General features: G+C 37.8%; 2 protein-coding genes and 1 long non-coding RNA gene across 3 annotated transcripts; all 3 read right to left on the bottom strand.

The window, feature by feature from the left end:
* Positions 1-69: 69 nt before the first annotated feature.
* fstl1a (follistatin-like 1a) lies at positions 70-10079 on the bottom strand. Its single transcript, XM_079463246.1, has 11 exons — positions 9885-10079; positions 9743-9799; positions 5689-5790; positions 5381-5510; positions 4687-4719; positions 4318-4448; positions 3822-3943; positions 2083-2195; positions 1858-1968; positions 1659-1759; positions 70-1567 (listed from the first exon to the last, which is right to left on the bottom strand). Exons 1-11 carry the CDS (start codon positions 9885-9887, stop codon positions 1526-1528), a joined length of 945 nt encoding a protein of 314 aa, XP_079319372.1. The 5' UTR covers positions 9888-10079; the 3' UTR covers positions 70-1525.
* Positions 10080-13396: 3317 nt separating this feature from the next.
* LOC306897307 lies at positions 13397-15436 on the bottom strand. Its single transcript, XR_013786996.1, has 6 exons — positions 15368-15436; positions 15214-15266; positions 14905-15073; positions 14788-14821; positions 14662-14691; positions 13397-14554 (listed from the first exon to the last, which is right to left on the bottom strand). It is a non-coding gene; the product is annotated as an uncharacterized lncRNA (long non-coding RNA).
* Positions 15437-16682: 1246 nt separating this feature from the next.
* On the bottom strand, positions 16683-19312 carry gja8b (gap junction protein alpha 8 paralog b; the record flags this gene model as incomplete). The annotated part of the gene is made up of 1 exon (XM_079463091.1): positions 16683-19312. The coding sequence occupies one exon, from the start codon at positions 19310-19312 to the stop codon at positions 18176-18178; it is 1137 nt and encodes a 378-aa protein (XP_079319217.1). The 3' UTR covers positions 16683-18175.
* Positions 19313-22676: the final 3364 nt, after the last annotated feature.

The following is a 22676-nucleotide window of genomic DNA, read 5'->3' as shown; positions in this document are numbered from 1 at the left end:
TGCAATGCATTACTAAATATACTCAGTATTACTCTGCTATTTACTGATATATGCGTGAGACGAGACATTAAAGGCACCGTTCTCTTTATTGGCATTTTATGACCATCATGATTTTTGACACAAAACTTTGTGAAACATTCTTGGTAACTATTTAGATTACGGCCACAATGTACTGAATAATTGAACAGAATTTACATCGTAACTAATTGTACCAATAATATACCTCTACAGTACATATCTGTAAGGGGAACAATATGCAAAGTTTGGGGAATAAAGTTGAAAAAAAATAAAAAATATATTTATACTCTATTTAAAAACTAAGCGGCAACTATTTTAATATTACGTGGTATGCATGATCGCCGGTATGCTAAACAACTATCTTAGCATGAACGTACACTAAATTTCGTAATCACAATGTACCCATTAATAAGCTGCTGTGGATATTAAATAAGTACGGGGTTCTTATTGTATTATTATAGCAAACAGAATTCAAATTATTTTTGACCAACAGTCCTAAAATCAATCATTTAAAAATGAATCATAAAGTCAAAACAAAGAAAGCCTGGGTCCTATATTCGTGCTGTTTTGCTTGCACAAAAACTGAACACATGATTTCCCCTTGTATCATGAGTTAATATGAGTTATTTTGATGAGTTTTGATGTGTAAAATGTGCAAAATCAATCTTTTGAAACCATAATCAAGTATTTTAAGATGGTACAGATTTGGATGTTTATATGGCCTTGTTATTATATTTTAAAACTTTACTTACTCTTACCCCTTTATTCTCCAAACTTTGCATATTGTTTCCCTTTATTTACATATATGTACTGTAGAGTACATTATTGTTACAATTAGTTACGCTGTAAATCCTGTTTAATTACGTGGTACACTGTGTGCCACAATCTAAAACTTTACCAAATTCTTTGTAAAATGTGCATTAAAAATAATTTCACGTTCCAAAAACCCATAACCATCCAAAAAATAATTTTCATGCAAGGTAAACGTGAATCAAAACATTGCCAATCAAACATTGCCAATTAGTCATGACAAAAAACTTGGATCTTGACATTTACTTTCTCACCGTAGGTTTTTACACCACGTGCAACCTATATTATTTAAATAATACATTTTGATATGAGATTTTAACTATAAAATGTCTTTATTAATTTATATTCATTCTTCAGTCGGACTTGGCCAGGTATTAAATAATGCATTCTAACATGAGCTGCATTCAAACATCTCTCCAACTGCATTATCTGTAAAGCACACATGTTATTCTTGCCTTACAAGAAGAGAGACTGTGGAGCAACACTATTTCCAAATGGTTTACAGTAACGTAACATTGCAGGGTCTTAAAATAATATGACAAACAAATAAAAAACCTAAAAAAAACCTAAATTGTTTTTAATAAATGCAATAATTAAAAAACAATAAAATGGAAAAATAACCGCCCCATTTCATGAAACTCTAGTAGTTGAGATTAAAGATCTGGACTCATTTTGTCCTGTTCTCCTCCATCTTCTCTCACACATCTTTAGTGGTCTCTTTCATCTTCTCTGCAGATTCCTGTCAAAATGAAAGTAAAAAGTCAGGCATTTGGTTCGCTTTAGGCCCATTCACACAGAATACAGAACATAATGTCATGCATAGTACCAACCTGAAGTTTATTGAGTTTGGCCACTCTTCGAGTCCATTCCTCTTCTGTCATTTCCTGGTCATTTCCATCAATTTCCTCAAGAGCGGGAAATGTATTTAAACCTGACAAAAGACAGACCTTTATGTTATTTCCAAATCCCAGCCTCAAGGCCAAGATAGGAACACAAGACTAATATCTCTCGGGTCAGAGTCTGGCTCACCATCACAGGTGACAGCAGTGCAGACCCAGTTCCCGCAGGCACAGACGCAGCGGTTACATTCCACCTGAGTCTCAGCTCCATCTTCATATGTCTCGTCTTCTAAAGCACAATCTAAACAACACACACACAGACAAACACAAAACAACATTTTAATACACACACTTTAGCTGCATAGCAGTGATAGACCACGCTATAGAAAGTAAAGATGGTGGTTTTTGATCTCACATCTCTCGGGAGGGTTGAATCCAGGTCTGAGACAGTTAAGGAACTCGCCGAAACTCAGTTTCCAGTCGGCGTTTTCATCAGACAGCTCAATAAGAGCATCCACACACAGATTCCTTTAAAACACACAAAACACACCGTAACCATGCGGCAATTTACAAGGAAACATGTCAGCTTCCAGACTGGTGATAGACATTGAGTGCCCTACATCAAAAGCCTGTCTGGGATTAGATAACAAGACTGCAAGTGATTTAATCATTTGACTTTCAAGTCAAGTCAGCTTTATGTATATAGCGCTTTTTACAATTTTCATTGTTACAAAGCAGTTGTACAAGACTATAAATTCCTATATGCAGTGTTAATTAAATAAAACTATAAAATTCTAGCAGCCCCCCCGGCCAGGCAAACAGTATGCAAACGGTGGCGAGGAACCCAAAACTCCATTGGAGGAGAAATAAACCTCAGAGGGAAACCAGGCCTAACCAGGGGATTCCAGTTCCCCTCTGGCAAAAGCTGCAGCCTCTGCACAAGCTCGACTGTGCTTGCACAACAAGGCAAAATAAAAAAATTATTCGATTTAAGATTTTCATTGATAATTTTGTAGAGTCGCCACATCCTTTGTCCAGATCTATCATCGCAGCATTTGTCAGGTCTGGGCATGGACGCAGTCCTGCCCCCTCTGGTAACCTTGGACCGCGCGGGTCCTTTCCGCTCTAGTACCCTTGGAACAATGAGACAAAACTGGCTGAGAGTAGAGTACTCTTTGATGCAACAAATGCATCAGTTGTTATTGGAAGTGTTCCCGGTTCCGGTTGAACTAACTAGTGCAGTCTAAACCTTCGGAATATATATATTATGATAGTGCAGTGTTTGCAAGACTATAATTTCCTAACTCTAAACATTTAAAGTCAATCAAATTGATTGTCACTACAGTGCCTGTACAATCAATTTAATTGTGTTATATATACACTCAAACAGACACTTTTGTCATTTATCAGTAAGACCAACTTTACTAAAATGAATTACAATTTTTAAAAGCTTTTGTTCAAACATTCCCTTGAACTGCAGTCAGACAATAGTCAAGAGTTCATAATCATTACTTTTTATAGACTAACCCAGAAAGATTTTCCAAATCGTACGAAAGAGATTATCAGGACCTGCTGTAAAACAAACTGATATGAGTATTGACACAGAGAGTGGAATAAGCAGATGTTAGTCAACCTCACGGCTGCAAACCAGACACCGAGACAGTGTACAGATTAAATGTACTTTAAGTTAAGTATTGTGCAAAAGATGGGATGAAGATGAACCGACAAAGCTGATAGGATGCCATAAATAGGGCAGAGTATGTGAATATTACACCTGTCATGAAGGTTACGACTGAATGCTTTGTGATTAAAAATCCTTCTTATGCATGCATTACTTAGTTACTTAATGCTTTTTTGTCTTGACTTCTTGGCCAAAAGAGATAATGTATTTGCAAAGCGCGCTCTGTTTGACGAATTCCACGCAAAGGGTATATGTAGATAGAAATAGCTCATTCTAAGGTAATAAAAACGTAGCCCTTCATTATGTAAGGTGAGGACATGGTTTTGTATATTATATTGCATTTCTGTCAATAGATCCTCGAAGAAATTACACACAGCACCTTTAAGAAAAGGTAACACTGTACAACTTACTTAAATTCACAATATCAAGAAGACTAAGAGTAATGAGTGTAAGAGTGCGTTTGTATGTTTGACCTAAGCAGGCGGTTGTTTTCTTCCTTTGCATATGGAGAGGTGATATTGATGGCCGTCTCATTGTGGTGAATAAACTTCAGGAATTCTGAGGAATCCAGCTGAGCGTCGCCAGTATCATAGTTCTGTTGGGAGACAATGGCGATGCTTTACAGGCGTCTGACACTCTTTTCTCTATAAAAGCTGTGAAGACTGTAGAGGTTATTTCTTGGAAACATCCTGCATATACATTGTCAGTGCTTCAGTGAATCTGTCAGTGTCTCACACAAATTCAAAGTAATTAACAAAAAGGAATCTTGCATTGAATATATACACTTTGCCACGTGCATTTAAATTTCATGTTGTGTTCGCTTTCTGCTTTTATTTCACCAAAAAAATCACTTAGTCATTACCGTAATATAAATCAAATTTTAGGTTGAAGCTTATCATACAAAAAGAAAAGAAAAGTAATAAATTAATAGTGGTAGATCAAGTCATCTATTGAATCACAAACCCAGACCTGGAAGTATTTGAGCAGGACATCTGAGAAGTTGGATCCTTTGGAAAACCAGCCATCAGGCTCCACCTCCGACTGCAGCCATTCAATCACACGACTTCTCAACTCATTACGGTCAGCGAGGTAACAAACGACTGTAAAAAAAACATTTTTTAATACACACTAGTTACAAAAAAAACATCTGATTTGTCAAAATATATAATTGTCTAGGAGACTGTACATGTTTTCCGCAAGAGTTTTTCAGACTATTCATTATTGCTTAAAATTAAAATATGGCGAATTTTCCAAGAATTCTGAATAATAGAGAATAATTTCTCCACACTTTATTACAGTACTCTGTTCTGCAGAACACATCAGATGTACGTTACTCACTTGGGCTGTTGACAATCTTCTCCAGTTTTTTCTCTAAACGGGGAAAAAGAAAAACATCTTAGTCATTTTGTTCATCATCGACAGCTTATAACATAATGCTCTCTTTATGCAAAGTTCTTAGGAATTCCTATTTTCATGCGGACAGAATTCATTTTTAATGCTGTGTAGACGGTTTCATCTTAACAACATAAACAAACTTAAATGCATTACATTTGGGACCTAAACTGAACTTCCGGTACACATTCACAAACAATAGAGTGCCTGTAGATTATTTCTGATAACAAGCAAAAGAAACCGAGAAGAACCATTACTTGGCTTAACTTGTCTCTCCAATATTATGAATTTAGACTGCGATACCAAGCTCAACCGCTAGATGTCAATGTATCACACAGTTTGTTTAAATGCGACCCAACTACAGGACCCATGCAACAAGGTGTTTATTTAATAAAATGAACATACAACAAAATTCAACAAATCGTTTATTTAGGAGCAACGTAAACTGCATAAACACACCGTATCACACCAAATACACACACTGATGTTTGTTTAAGCCATCCAATATGACCCCTTTAAAGGAAATGAGGTCATTAAGAAGTCAGATGCATGGATTCCGACACACCTATGCTGTATTCCATGATGTAATAGAAATGACTTAATCGTTAAAGGAACATCAGAAGAGCAAACAAACACACACCTTCACAATGTCCATCATGGGCGACCTGGACTTTGAGTCCAGTCAGACATGCGTCTCGATGCAACTCACAGTGGTTACGGTACGTCTTTCCATTGCTGCCGCAAACTGGACGCTTGTGTGGTTTACATTGCTAAACAAAAGCACATGGACATTAAAACATCTCTACGTCCATGTACACCTCATCTAGGTCTCTTATTTTTTCTAAAAAGACAGTCGTAAATATGACAGCAGATCAGATGGGGGGTAAATGTATGTGATGTGATAGTGGGAAGAGGTGATGTGTGTTTGACCAGCAGGGTTGTATTTACCTCGACACACAAGCAGGTGGCTTGTCCTTTCTCTGTGACCGCACATTCTCTACCGGCTCCACAGAACACATTCGCACAAACTTTACTCTTACTCCTCACCACCTACACAATAAACATACAGAAAAAAAAAGCCATTACAAATCTTTAAACAGTCAAAGACCAATATGACTCACGTGTTTTAATGACGTTCCCTTGACATTTGGTGTTGGGCTTTCACCGCTTTAGTTTTTACTGTTTGGGTTGTATCCCTATAGTTCAGTTAGTCAAAATGCGAAACCTTACGATTTACATATTAATGTAAAATGTAATATTTCACTGGCACGAGGCTTCAGTATTGAAAAACATTTAAAAACCTAACCACAAGATGGCAGACTAGATAAAGTAAAGTAAAACACATATTCTCCAATATTATATGCGAGTAATAATAAAGAATAATGCCTTATGTGCCTTACAACCCCACTCACCTACACACACACACTTACTCACTCACTAACCATCAGCAGACGTACTCTGCTCTGTTATAATGCTGTCTGATTGGTCCAGACAGAAGTGAAAAACCCTTTGACACAGTTCCAGATGGGACGCAGATCTGTTGACCTTTGTCATGTAATAAAGAGAGTGAGTAACAAAGAGTCTGACCACGACAATACACCAGCACATGGTGTCACACACTTTATAACTAACACACACACACATACGGCAGATGGCACACACATCCAAACCATCTGAAGAAAATCATATTTAATTTTATAGCACAATTTCACCATTATGTATACTAATGGATGTCCACACATTAGTATTGTTTATCGCTGTTTATGCGCTTTGGCTTGTAAACGAATGCAATAAAGCTAGTTGTCAATCAATATGGGTTTCTATAATAGCAGATATCAATATATGCAACTGTGTATCTCACAAACCTTTTGATCCTTAAGTTTGCAGTATGCTTTGAAAAATGTTTCTAAAATGGACAACTTCGACAAACGAAGGAAAACAAAGAAGGCAATTGACAATTGTTTGGGAATCTGACACTAAATAAAATGATACTTCTGTTATTTGGCAAAAAGTGAAGAAAAAATAATAAACTACTGAAAATGTGTCAGCTAATATATTGTTAGCCTTCAAAACAGAACAAGCAAGTGTCCACCAATGCAAGTACACACTTGCTGCCCGAAAAGAAAAGTATTATCATTGACAGAATGTCTTAAAACATGCTGTGATGGCTGGAAATGTGTTGACTGGAGACATCTGTCCATCTGTTCATGCCCCTTGACCCCCAACTCTGACCTTCCCCTCAAACCGGGGGAGATTCTAGGACACAATAGAAATCATGTCCCAGAGAAGTGCGTAAGGATTATGTTTGCGGAGAATCCTGATGCACTCTCTGTCTATCTCTCTCTCTTTCACACATAAGGGAATGTGTGCACCCGCAATGAATATCGTACATAACAGATGAGTCATAGATGCCAACAGAGTGATCTCACATGAGAAATACTTAATAGTTTGCCTACGGATAGAGGTTGTGTGTTTTCTGTGTGCGTGCATGCATGTGTGTATTCAAGGGATGATTCTGAGAGCCAGACAAAGCATATGCACAGAAAAATGTAATGCAAACATTTATTTCTGACTGTTAACCGACTTTGGGGATTTTTCTTGTTCATTACAACCTCCATTTCCTTTTCCAGCACACACTAAGAAGGTACTAAATACAGGATAAAATGTATTACTATTAAAAACAAGGCAAAGAGAGTCTGCAATGAGAACGGAAATAGATAATGGAAGAGAATCTTTACAAAACGCTGCTTCAATAGGCCGATGGCAGAAGAGATCCGAGTTGAATTGAAGCTAATGACACAACAAAATGTGATCCCCATAAAAAAACTCACACGTCTTCTTCTGGCAGACTATACAACACAATGAACACACACACACTCACAGAGAGAGAGTTGACCTGGACATTCCTTACATTCCAAACACACTTTGTAATTTGTCACAATCTGTGATTCTCTGTTTGGATCTGTGAGTCACCTTATCACAGCTTGATGTAAAAAGAGCCTCAAAGCTTTTTGACTGGCTAAACAAACAGAATTACAGAAAGTTAGTCTAGTATTATTAACTGATTTTATTCCATTTATGAAAAAAAAAATTTATGTGTAAATTAAATTTGTATTTCTTTTATCACAAAACTTAATTTCAATAATGTTCTGTAATGCATAGATCTGTTGCGTTACTTACATTTAGTAAATTCATAGTTTTGATAAGTTAGCAATGTGAAAAAAATCTAAGACTCAAGCCAGGTTCACATACCTGTATGGAGGGTAGTGATTCCATACTATACCGAAAAGATCTGTACAAGGCTTTCACATAAAGACACAAATCGTTATAGATTTTTCTATTTGTGAAACCAATAAATAAATAAAAAACCGAGTGTGTGAGCTCTTATGTGCCGTCATTTTGTATACAGTTTTTCTGCCATCTGCTCGCCTGATTACTGAATGCATTTATGTTTAAAGGGACGGTTCACACAAAAATAAATCTTCTATCATGTTTTACTCATCCTAGAGTTATTCCAAAAATGTCTTGTTCTGATGGACACAGAGATAGATATTATAAAAGAAAAGTTGTAACCATTGACTACCATGGAAGAAAAAAAATGCAGATGTCAAAAGTGCCCCATAACTGTTTGCTGTCCTACATTCTTCAAAATGTCTTCTTTTGTGTTCATCAGAACATTTTTGGGTGAACCCATTTCCTTTAAGATAAAGAATATACAGAAACATAATCGGTTAAATTATTATTGTAATGTCTGTCAGGTAATACAAAAGTTTTCTAATACGTTTTATGATCTATGATGTACTAAAGTCCAAGGTAGAGGATAACCGGTCACACACTAGAATCTCTGAACTTCATGACCCTGATAAAATGCAAATGATCTGATAGCATCCTGCTTATCTTACAGCTGCTGTATCACTAAGCAAGGCACTTAGCCACGGGGGTACCGCGGTAGCCTTGCTTTCAACTTTTCAACTCTGTCCGTCTGTATGCATCCGAAGTGAAGAGTGGGTAAAAATGGAAGAATATTTGATCTAACCTAGATACCAAAACTGCTTTTATTTCTAAAAAAACAGCAGACGGTCTCTGTGAAGTCACCTCTCAAGATGACTCTCCACATCCGAATGCGTGAACCCTGCTGTTTGCTTTCTAATGAAAAGGCATCGGGTCTTTCTTCCCGGTGATTTAACAGGCCTCCAGGCGCCCACATGAAAGAAAAAGAACATCTGCCTTGTCATACCATGTGTCAGCACCTGCAAGACCAGCTGATGGGGCACATGTCAGGCCTTCAAATTAACAGCCCCAACAAAAACAAACGCACCACTTTAAGCGCAACTGTTATGGTCAACCGCTGCTAAAATGGTCTTATCTCACCCAGGTGGTAACGTATGTTGCTATTTTGCTCTTCAGCTGTACCACACGTAACCATTACTTTGCTGTTACCTGTTAAGACAAACACCAGCTGTTTATGCATCTGCTGAAGAGCGGACAACATCTGACCATCCATCTCTCCTGTTTGCTCTCACAGAGGCTGCTTAAAGCTCTTTGTATGAGTCTTGTATACCTGTTTATATAGTTATATATCTGAGCTCTTAAAAAAAGAAAAATCCAAGATATTTTATAGTTTATCCCAGCGGGCAACTGGAATCCCTTTATGGGGAACCCTAGTCAGCACTGTGGCCACACAACTGACAAGACAATAGAAACTAGACAATTTTCCAGACATCACTTATGAAATAAACAATATCGTGGATCCCTTACAAGCCAAAACGGGGCATTTTCTTTAAGTGTAAACCTACATATTTGGTCTTTAAAGTACAGACGCAGTAGGCTACTGTATGAACAACTTTGGTTTTCTAAAGACAGACTCAACTCAAATTCTGTGCATTTTTTTGCACTTTAAAGGTCGCAACTGCGCCAAATGAATGTCAATCTTTTGTCTAGATGTAGTTAAAACTTTAAGATGCGTTCTGTATTATTAAAACTATTCTGTAAACTTTCTTACCTCCGCATAACAGCAGACGACGAAGAGGAAGATGCACGCCGAAAGAGTCCGAATGAGCTGCGGCAGGACACGATGGTGTTAGAGAAAAGACTTTCGGTAAAAAGCGCATTAAAAATCCGCTTTATGAAGCGCGATCACTTACCATCGTGCACGAGCAGAGCTGAGAGCATGGATGAGGATGGTGCGCAAGTGAGGGACAACATCACATACTTCCCGAGAGGGTGAGTTATGTACCACCCCCCTGTCAGACACCCCCAAAACACACGCACGCACCCTTCCCATTCATTTAATGGTTTGCGCGCGCACATACACGTTTGTTTTGGTATCCGGATACATTGTTATTAACACCTGAACACACAATAACAAGTGATGTCATAAAGTTTTATTGCTTTATATTTCTGATAGACAATGATTAAATATAAGCATTGGAAGACTCGGACACAGACAAGTCTTAGCCAGGACTTTGCTTAGTTAAATTGGGATATTTAAGCTTAATAAAATACATTTGATAGAAACATTGGCAATGACATGTTTTAAGATATGTGTGGGCAATTCTTTTTAGTCTGGGTCTAGTCACCCTATGACTCCCATAGTTGGAAAAAACAATGGTAGCCAAAAGTGCCGTAGAACAGTTTGCTGTCTTACATTCTTCCAAATGTCTTCTTTTGTGTTCAACGGAGTAAAAAAGTAAAAGTGATTTTTCCAACTATGGGAGTCAAAGGGTGTCGAGATCTGTTTGGTCGTAAGCATTATTCCAAACATCTTTCTCTGTGTTCATCATAACAAAGATATTTATTCACGTTTGGAACAACTCGAAGGGGAAGAAACTTTAGACCCACTGGAAGTAAATAAACAAGCTTAAGTCACGGAACAAATTACAAACGGTTTTGAATGACGTAATGGACACTAAGATGATATAAAAGCTCTCAGTCCAGCGTAGACACAGAAATGCAGTGTTTTTACATCTGGCCTCACTGCTTTGTTTCTACTTGTACACAATGAAAAACATTTGGTTTTAATTTACACTCAGGCCATCCATGATATCCACTTTCTTTAGAGAGACTTAACTTTAAGGTAAACTATGGTCCTTGGTGATCCATAAAGTCCCCATGCGCCTAAAAAGCAGATACATTATGAGTATTTTTTATTTTAGGTGAACTGTCTGACTAAATGACTGTAAATGACTAAACGTCTCTTTAGGTAGGATACTGGTCAAATAGCCCAGGTGGCTTAGTTATCGTTTCTCATATGTGCTCTGGTCATTGAAATATGTCACAACGCTAGGTGGTGCTGCTGGTCAGAATACAGAGAAATGTATCAAAAACAAGGTTAAAGGGATTCTTCAGCACCAAATTAAAGTTCTGTCATCATTTCAAAAACCCGTGTGAATGTCCTTGTTCTGATAAACACAAAGAAAGATATTTGTAAATATGTTAACAACTGACATTTCTGGGACATCATTTACTACCATAGTAGGACATTTCCATTTAGTCATTTAGCAGACGCTTTTATCCAAAGTGACTTACAAAGAGTTTTCAACAAAAACTACCTGTTGAGAGAAGTGTACGTTTTTCTTTCTCATTTGTCTGACAAGTATTCGCCGAAGAGGTGTGTTTTAAGTAGTTTTTTGAAGGTTGTGAGAGATGTGGTTGACTGGACCGCATTGGGAAGAATGTTCCACTAGGTAGGAGTTGCGAAGGAGGATGAATCATTGTATAAATTTTTTTGCACCTTCTACAATAATGGCCAAGAAATGTCAGTTGCTATAATTTTTCTGAATATCTTTGTGTTAAACAGAACAAAGAGATTTATGGAACAACTTGGGGGGGGGGAGTAAATCATGACATCATTTTCATTTCACTTCAAATTTTTACTGCTGTTGATTCATACATATTTCAGTCCAGTCGTCCAAGTGATTTCCTCTGTGCTTGTTTCTCCCGGGAAAGCGGTCTGAAAACCATTTGCAGCAAACAGAGTTTACTAGAGTAAAACTTTATTTTCTTGTTGTTTTTTCAGAGACCTGAAAATAACATCAGAAGTAAGTGAAATCTTGCATAAACTGCTGTGCTGCGAGGCGTGCTACTGTTTGGGTGAAGTCTTTCAGGCCCTACCTCATATTGTACAAAGCATAAATCCATGACCTTTTAGGTTGGAAAGACAAAAAACAATGACGGCACATAAATGCAATTTATATAATGATCTCTCTGTCTGTCTATTTATCTATACGTCACCTTATCTTCATGACTTTTTAAAGATGTTTTTTTCCTGTTAAATAAACATCAGTAATTAGTCAAGTCATGACCTAATCTTCTAGATGAATGTTCTTTTCATCATATTGTAGTTTTGTAATTAGAGTCTGTCAAATGTCAATCCACCTGAAAACGTGTACCCCCCTTTTCAGAAAGCTCAAACACAGTAAGATGGTAGCAAATGCCAGGACAGTGAAACACCATATCAAAGCCACCACGACCATCCTCAAAAAGCTGCTGAAATCCATAGACTCTGAGGCTCTGGGTGTCACTTTTGGTTTGAACTGTAATGGCGAGATAAAGAAAAAAGTATTGCATAAATATATTGTTTAGACACCTTTTAATATATGCAGTATATTATTTGCCCCTGTGGCTAGTTTTTGACGTGTTTTTGCACTTTTAATCTCAGTTGCAACTACACTCTTAAAAATAAAGATGCTTTACGATGCCAGAAGAAAAAAGTTGTAATGGCTCCGTGAAGAACCTTTAACTGGCCTTAAACTTTCAAATGGCTCTTCTTATTTTACAAATAACAGTAGATTAGTCAAATGTATTTGCACTAACCTACAGACAGTATCTTCACCCGTACCGAATGTTGTTGTAAATCATTGCAGATTATCACAATAAATCTTACCTTTAAAATTCAGTTGACAAACTATCGTTGTAGCTCTTGCTTGGTCTGCATACGTGTTTGACTGAAGTTAATACCTCATACACATATTTCTTGCCACTTCACACAGGAATACCACATTTCACAGATTTCTTTTAAATAAACCAGAACCCCTTGGCCACTGTATTTCGTTATTTGTTAAAAACAGTTTTGTCCAAGTTAATATTCACGAGGGCAAAGATAGCTCTGAGCATACATTTACATAAAGATATCATACCTGATGGTACCTATCGAATGGTAATAATCTGGTATTGACTGCCGCCCAGAGTGCTTCAAAGAAACTTTCAACAACAAAAAAAAACAGAGAAGTAGCATGACCATAGCGCAAGCGTGTAGATGTGAGGCTCAGCATGCAACTGTATTATAGCATTCCCTCCTTAAAAGGTCATTTTACCTTTCTGTTAAAGAAATAAAAAAACACCTAAACATCGTTACATTTTGGAGCAATTTGCCATTTCACAATTTTTACAAATATCAGTTGTACTTATAAGTAACATTTCATTTCAGTCACATCACTATCTGCTTTGTCTGAATAGCCTGTTTAAATATTAAAAACGATATCTATTACCCTACATGACAACCACAATGTGTAAGCAGTTCATCTTTGAAATCTGCTTGCAAACACACTGCATGTATCACACCTCAGCGTTTCTTTTAAAAAGCAACTTTTTGAAACATCTGTCATTGGAAGCATTTCCAACCCGTTCTCACAAAACCAAAGACAGAGAATTATTTCTAAAGTGTTTATTAGAGACAGAACAGGTTAATGGAGAAACAAATGCTGCTGTAATGCTTTTTCGACAGCCACGTCCTTTGGTACAAGCAGGCAAAGTTGTTTGAAAAAATTGACAACATAACGTTATTATAATTGTAATAAAACATAGCCTCCCACATTTGGTGGTAGCACAAAATATCAGAACACCGACAAAAACAAACAAATATATTTAGATCTTTTATTCATTGCCAAATTACAGTGTAATGTTTTTCAAGGATCTATTGACATAAATATAATATGCATAACTATGTCTTCGGAGGTGTATAAATAGCTTACAAAATGAAATACATCTACATACACTGCGGGTCCCCTCACATGGAATCCACCATGTTGTTTCTACAGTAGCCCTAAACGGACAAAAATCTCTACAGAGCACGTTTTTTTAATACGTTATCTCCTTCTGCAAAGAAGCGAAAAAATGGGACGACATCTTTCAGCCTCCTTACTAAAGGAGGAGTGAGCCGTTGGTTGCAATTCACAATCTCACCACTAGAAGCTGCTGGATTTCATACACTGGCCCTTTAAGTGAACAAGTTCTTGACTTAAATTGGACACCATTAACTACCAAAGTAGGACTTTTAAATTCCATTGTTCTGTTGAACACAAAAGGAGATATTTTGAAGAATGTAGGAAAGCAAACAGTTCTGGGCATGTCCCTTTAATTTACTCACCCTGAGGTCATCCATGACATAGGTCATTTGTTTTCAGTAAAGCAGTTTTTTTTAAAGACCACGGTCAACACAATACAAAGGTAATTCCAAACTCCTGACAAACGGCCCTGAGCGCAAGCTTCCTCGTGCATCGATGTATGCAAGGTAAACGGCTTAAAGCGGCATAACATCCCTACATGAACGTTTCTTATCTGTGCTGTGGTTATTGAAAAAGGTACACCGTTACGGGGTGGTGTTGGTTAGAATACACAAAATGCACCAACAACAATGTCAAAGGTGTTTACAGCTGTCGTTTCATCTGTTTTTGGGCATCGTCTAAATCATCTAAATTACTTCCTCCGGGTTGTTTCTCTCTAGCAAATGGTCTGAAAACCATTCATAGTAAACAGAGTTGACCCTCTCTGCGTAACTTTTATGTTTTTCTTTTCTTCTCGTCTTTTTGGAGACCTGAAAATAAAGTTCGAGCAGAAATTAGTGACCTGTGGCATAAATTGCTGCTGTGCTGCCAGGCGTGATACTACAGTTTGGTTGATGTGCGGTCTCTCAGGCTCTACCTCATATTGTGGACTGCATGAATCCGAGGCCTTTAAGGTGGAAAAGACAAAAAACAATGATGGTGAATACTGCAATCATGATGCAAATTATCTGTCTCTCTATCTGTCTTTCATAGATACTCTTACCTCATTCCCATGATGTTTTGAGTGTGTTTTGTCGCTGTTAAATAATAAAAAATCATCTTAGTCTTCTCAATGAATTGTTCTTCATGTATAATTGTAATTTCAGAATAAACCACTCACATGTCAATCCCACAAAAAGATGGCTCTGACTTTTTCAGATTTTTACAAATAAATAAGCAGGTAACAAATGCCAACACAACAACGCAACACCAAAGCAAAGTAAGCACGGTTATCCTCAAAAAGGTAATGAATTCCATGGAAGACATGAGGCTCTGGGTGTCACTTCTGGCTGTACTTTGCAAAAAGAACACAATTTAGTATTACATAATTATTTAGCTTAGACATCTTTCGATGTGTTCTAGTTTTAAGGTGACTTTATTTTGCACTTTTAGTTCCAGTTGCAACTAGTTTCATAACAATAAAGCTTACCGTTTGTTTTGATCCATTAAAATCCATTCATCTGCTGAATTCATGATGTCGTACTATACAAATTAACATTAGATTAGTAAAAATGTATTTGCACTAACCTACAGACACCAAATGTCGTTATAGATCATCGCAGATGATAATAAATAAATCTTACCTTTAAATTTCAGTTGACAAACCGTCCATGTAGCTCTTAAGTGCATGGTCTGCATGTGTAAACTGTGGTAACGCATTTCCTTTCGCCCCCTTCACACAGGAAGTCCTCTCACAAATGTGTACACTCTTTCTAAACACAAACAGAAAACCCCCCAAAAACCTACTTAACTATTTAAAATAAAATAACCAATTCATAATTAAGCGATACCAAAAATATTTTCGCAGTATTTCCTGACATCTTTATTCGGGTAAATAACATATTGGATTTACATTTTACATTTACATTTACATTTAGTCATTATTGGATAAAATCACCAGGGGCGGAGGAGAGCTATGAGCAAACATGCGATAAGTGATGGTAGTAGAAGTGCATTGGAACATCTATCTGCCGTTGACTCCAACTCAAGGTACTTCAAAGAGACAAAAATAGACAAGTAAATATATAAATATGAGAGTAGCAACGGCATGAGCGTGTGTAGGTGTGAGGCTTCCGAAATTAGGCTCATTTTCATGCAACTGTATTATCGCATTATCAAAATAAAAGTTTAGGAAAATGATCTCTGTTCAATTCATATCAAATGTAACATTATTAAAAAACTTTATAATTTGGAGCAACTTGCCACTTAACGATTACTATACAAACATTGTTACGAATACAAATGTTATTTACAGTAATAAAAATGCATCACATTAAAAGTCATTTCTGTCAGGACCAATAGCAATATGACTGAAAATGTACACGACGTCCGAGGGCAGCAATTGGTCCTACATTTTTTTACCCTATACGCCTAAAATACCAATGTTTCGCATTACTTATTGATTGCTATCAGGATGTTAAGAGACTTCCTAACAGCATGACAATAAACGTTTCTGGACAGGATTGCCTACACTGCCTTTAAGCAGCTGATGAGAAGCAAAGAAAGGCAACGTAATAAGACGCAGTCTATGTGTTGTATGACTATTGATGAATGTTGCTGCACCTGAAGTGACTGGCTGATGCAAGCTAGACTCGCATGACCTGCCAGAACTGACCCTATGCTTGATTTGTCTGAACAGTCTGTGATATAGTGATGTGTCACTTTAGCCTACACGACAACCCCCAAAAAAGCAGTTCTTTTCTGCACACATCTTTAATTGTCACAAATGTGTTGGTGTCACAGCTCAGCGTTTCTTTTTTTATTTCACATAACACAAAACCTACTGCAAACATCGTTGTCATTGCATGCATTTATATGTACCCTTATCTGCACCTATCTGAGCAGTGTAAGTTTCAACTAAACAGTTCTCAGAAAACGGAAGACAATGAGATATTTCTTAACTGTTTATTAGAGACGCAAAAGGGTGAAAGGAGAGACAAATGCTGTATGACATCTGCTTTAAGGCATTTCAAACAATCACATCCTTTGTTATAGTAATAAGCAGGCAAAATTATCAACGTTGCTCTTTGTTTGTTATTAAATCTATCAGTTTGTTAAAGCACCTACTTAGTGACCTTTGTGCTGTTTAAGTGTCGGCCTGTACTGCATCGCCATTATTACGCTTCATGCTGTCCGCCCAAAGCATTATGGGTGATATAATGGGTCAAAAATAATTTGCTGTTAACTGATACATCGTTCATTTAATCAGGAGTGGATGAACACTGGAAGTGTATACAGCATGTGAAAGTCAAGAAAAACATTTGTCATATATATCACACTGATATCCAAGGTATGGTTTGAAACAAAAGACATGGATTCACATAGATAATTTAAATGATGGAACTTTTTTACTTTAAAAACAAAATTTAAAACAGCAATTCATCTTTTTTCGTAATAATGATAATAATAATATGAAATCTTTCCCTCTGTCTGAAATGCAAAATTTACGAAGTCATATCTCTACATTTACTAAGTTACAGATTTCAGCTTTTCAAATGGCCATTTTTAAAAAAAATCAAGGATCAAAGAGCGCAAACAATTTGAAGGTTGTTTTTTATAATGACACAAAGTCTCTTGTATAACAATACTTTGTGCTGATTTGGAGTAATCTTTATCATAATCATGGCTGCAAACGCGGTGAGACAAAATAAAAATGTGCCGTGCAGTCTTTATCATGGCTAAATACACTAAAGTCTAGCAAACACATAAGTCTTTAAAATAAACTCAAAGTGAGTGAGTGAGTGAAACTTAAACACTTTTTCTCTTGACATCGATCAACTGTGGTGATTTATTGTAAATAAAAAAGTTTACAATTCTGGAGTGTGCAATGATGAACTGCTGTGAAAGGACATTTCCAGCATTTGTTTTCTGTATAAACACATCCACATTGGACATTACAGTACGATTTACACACAAATCTATAAGTTCAGTATATAAGTGGTTAAAGTTATTGAGGTGAAGTTCATCATGCCCTGTCAGTCTTCTTATCGGAATAACAAAATATCACATACGATGTTTAACTAATGGCTAATCCAAAAATGTAAACATCACAATCTTACCTTCGATGAGGAAAATTCTGGATAAAAAATCTTACTGTTACAAAACGGCACATGGTTTATTAAATACGTTCCTCTACGCAGCTGATGTCTAACTTTGGTTTGTTAATTTTATAACTGTTTGATAAAAACAGTACAAAAAATACTGTATAAAAAATGAATCAAACTCTCATGTTTCCTCACGCAAACTGCACAGCATCGTTTTTTTAATTTGTTGGTATTATAAGTGTCATCGCAGTGCTGTCGCCGGCCAGCCTCTCGCTTGTTTTTACTTTATAGGCTCTTTCACAAAATTACGATTTCGATCGCTGCACTTCCAATTCAGTTTGACATCATTTATACTGTCAAGTCATCCGACCGTGCACGGCTGCTGGCCTTGCTTAGACTGCTGAGGGGTCTTGTATCTTCTATCGTCTCACTGGCTTCCATGGCCAGCTCGTCCTCGTCTTCATCTCGGCGTAGGATGCCTGCCGCACTCGGCCCTATCACTGTAGTCTGGGCGTAGGAGGGCAGCATCTCATCGTACACCTTGGACACATCTTTCTTAGATGCACTTGCTTCATCAGATTTTTCCTCAAAAGGCTCGTAGGTCGCCGGCAACTGCTCCTCCACCTCTGTCAAGGGGAAAAAATGCGAGGTGGTCTTGTCCTCTTCCAACAGCTTGTAGCCTTTGGCCTTCTGGATGGTGGACACCGCCTTCTCGGCAACCCCGAGTCCCTCGCCTTGGGACCTGGCTGACTTACGGAATGCGAAGTGGATCTTTTTCAACCCCAAATGGCTGATTTCTACAAAGTTGAGGAAGAGGGAGACGCAAGCCACAGCCAGCATGAAGATGATGAAGACGGTTTTCTCGGTAGGTCTCGAGACGAAGCAGTCGACCGTGTTCGGGCACGGCCATCGGCTGCACTTATACAGCGGCAAGATTCGGAAGCCGTACAAGTAGTATTGACCGACCACAAAGCCTACCTCAAAGAGAGTCTTGAAGATAATGTGACAGATATAGGTCCTCAACAACGTGCCCTCCAGACGAAACTTCTTGCTGCCCTTCGTGCTGGTTTCCTTGGCTGTGCGGACACTTCCCTGATCAGGTGCGAGCGGAAGCCTCTCCTCGTTCATCTCTTGCTGCCTGTTGAGTTCTGCCTCTTCTCTTTCCTTGCGTTTCTCTTCCATGTGTACATGGTGGACGGCATGGCCCACGTACACCAGAGATGGAGTGGAAACGAAGATGATCTGGAGAACCCAAAGGCGAATGTGCGAAATAGGGAAGGCCTCGTCGTAGCAAACGTTCTCGCAACCGGGCTGCTGCGTGTTGCACACGTAATCCGACTGCTCGTCACCCCACACAAACTCCGCGGCCGTACCCAGAATGAGGATTCGGAAGATGAAGAGTACGGTAAGCCACACCCTACCGATTACAGTAGAATGCTCGTTGACTTCCTCGAGGATGTTGCCAAGGAAACTCCAGTCACCCATGGTTGACTGTCAGAACTGTGGAGAAAACAAGGAAATGTTAAACAATGACAAATTAAATTGTAAAAATAAATTGTAAAGACATAAACATAATTGATACGATTAAGCATATTAAATCGCTTTCCCGCACATTCTCCTTCACAACTGGTGGAACATTCTTCCTAACGCGGTCCAGTCAACCACATCTCTCATAACCTTTAAAAAACTACTTAAATCCCATCTCTTCTGTGAATACTTGACAGACAAATAAAAAAAACATCTCTCTTCTCTCAACGGGTAGTGGTCTGGCTTTTGTTGAAACTAGTAACTTTGTATTAGCACCTATCGTACTATTGCTCTTTTATGACATATCACTAATTGTTCCCTGAACTCTGAAGCGTCAAACTACAAACTAACCCAAAACACTGCAACCTAAAAATGTACAAAATGTTCCCTCTACAGCTTAAAAATGACACGTCTTTCCACATCACATATGGTCTACAGAACAAACATCGATACAGGTAAATCAAATAAAATGGGAGACTTGCCACAGTAAGAGCTCCACAGTATTTGTGTTCCTCCTTCTCTTGGCACACTGTGGTGTGAAGTGAACTTTTTGGTCTCCGGTTCCCAACTATGGCCTCCAATCCCTGTCGGCCGAGTGAGCAGAAGTGAATGAATCCAGTCTGATGGTTGGTTTTTAGTTTGATGCAATATTTAAGCTGGGAGCCAGACAGCCTTTATTCAGAGGGCGACGGAAAGTGACGCGCAATACAATAGGATTCACAAACACAACTGCGAACGTAAAGGCTATGACAGACATGAGGGAAAAGGTGCAGTTTTAACGATGTAAACTTGACATGCTTCTAACTAAAATACTGCTGTTTCAATGTAACAAACTGACTTTGCGGATAATTAGAAATTTGTACTTTGACAGGAAGCTAGCATGCTTCGGAAAAGGAGATTTATAGATTTTAAATACTAAACATGATTTTTGAACGTCCAGTAATGTTTGTCGACAGTTCACGTTTGTATTGCTATGACACATTGTCATAAATAGTTAAATCTGTAAAAACATAATTCTGTTAGCTAAATCGTTATTAGTTAGACGGCTAGCAACAGGCTAGTTTGAATATTGGCAACAGAAATCTTATCTAGTATGTGTTTGATTCAATTATGTGTTTGCTCTAAGACAGGCATGATAATAACATATTTACATCATGTAATAAAAACATTTGATTGACAAAGGAAAATGAAATACTAAAACATTTACAACTTAACATGGCAAGATAAAGCCAATGTAAGAATATGATCCCAAACATTACCTGCTTTGTAAATGAAATCCTAGGCCATTGGCCCACTCTACAAAATCACGTTCAGTGATTGGTTGTAAATTATATGTAAGCGTTCTAAGGCTGGGACAGCATATTTAAATATATCCAAACATAATAGTTTGCTGTTTAGGTTGACGTAAAGAAAACACTATACTATATAATATTTTATATATATATATATATATATATATATATATATACAGTAATTGCAAGGTAGATAATAAATAATATAATATATTATTAGCCGTTAATCATAAAATAAGAATATTGTAGTGAACTCAGTGACTCTGTTGCATTACTCTGGAATGAAAGAGGCAAAGATCACATAAAACCACCCTTGTACTATCATTTGACTACCAGAAATAACCGGGTCAACTGTTGAAAAGTTCAAATATAAAAAATAAGCAAACAAAAGCATGCACTGTTGTGTTCTGTGGTGGGTGATTATCTCCAATCAGTCAAGATACCAGTGTCAAAAGTGGTTAAGATAATACCTTCTTTGTGCAGATAAAAGCACATGAGTATTTATCTTCTGGCTACTATTTTCAACTATTTTACTATAAATTTTACCGTCCTGTATTGATGACATCGTTTCAACTATAGCCTACTGACCTCTTGGGCAACTGATGTAGGATAACAATATACAAACCATCAACACCTGATAGACCTCAGAAGACTAGCTACGCTAGTATCTCAGCACAATTGGCATAGAACAGGTTAAATGTTTAGGCAAATCGTCCTCATGTCAGCTTGACACCTTCATTTAAAGGCTACTTGTTGATATTGGCGGCGCTGGCAAACTAAGCCAGCCGCAGAGCGGTGAATGGCCGTCGGGATTTCAGACAAAGGCATGATGTCATGATGAAGTCCGCCGTGTCTATTGAACGTGTGCATCCAGGCATGACCCTAGATTGTGCTAATGAATCAGGCCCCAGGCCATGGCTAAGCATGGGAGCATACCTCAAACAAAGTTATCTTACGCCGATCTGCCTACATGCGGTTGCGCCACATGTTTCCTGCTCTTGAGGGAAGATTTAGCTGACCGCCATAAAAAATAAATACATAGGACGCAGGGAACGGCTAGCTTTAGCCTACATTAGCAGTTATTAGTAAAGAAACGAATTGACAGGGGTTGACACGTACCACGTGATATCAATCTTCTAAAAACTGTTTAAACCAGCTTAAAATGTCTTGCTTGTTTTAGCTGGAACCCCCAGCCTAGACGTGCTGGTGTGCTTGTTCGGTCTGGTTTGCTGGTTTTAGAGACTGGTATATGATAGATTCTATTTGTGGGGCGTTGCCTGTATCTGGCAGATAAATCCCATTGCATTTACATTAATGCATTTGGCAGACGCTTTTATCCAAGGTGGCTTACATTGCATTATACTTCCTCTTCGTAGAACCGTTGAAAAGTAGACTCCAGCATGGATTGATAATGGCTCTTTTAGTGTATTTTTAGTATTATTTTTGTCCATGTGACGATTTACAGATGACAAAATAAACAAGACTGATCGTACATTACATTATCATGCAAAAAACTGTGCAAAGTATTACACAAGAATATCACCCACTAAACAGACTGGGCTAAAGTGGGATGTCTACATACTATTTTTATGGAAATACGGTGACAAATTACCATCCTACCCCAGCGGAAGCAGCAATTCCAACTTTCCATGGCCTTTGCAATCTAAAGAATGCTGGGTTATTTTCAACTCAGCATTGGCTCAAAAAGGGACTAACCCAACCATTGGGTTAAACTGACCCTGAAAATGCTTTATATTTGACCCAACAATGGGTTTAACCAATCCAGCATTTAGGGCTGAAACAACCCAGCATGGGTTAATTTGATGAATAATAACCCAGCATATTTTAGAATGTAACGGATCACCACTGATACAGAATTGGCAGGAGTGAGGGTGGAGTGAAGGTGATCAATTGTTCTGTCCAATCTCACAGGAAATAGATACAGGACTTCCTGTATGTGTGAGCTTGGGTTAGGGTACAGCAGGAGGAAAGAAAGGCCCATGGAAATACAACTAAGAGATGGAACAATG

Source organism: Barbatula barbatula (genome assembly GCF_947034865.1).
Source record: "Barbatula barbatula genome assembly, chromosome: 8".
Lineage (NCBI taxonomy): Eukaryota > Metazoa > Chordata > Actinopteri > Cypriniformes > Nemacheilidae > Barbatula > Barbatula barbatula.
Note: the sequence above shows the minus strand (reverse complement) of the source record. Positions and strands in the feature narration are given on the sequence as shown.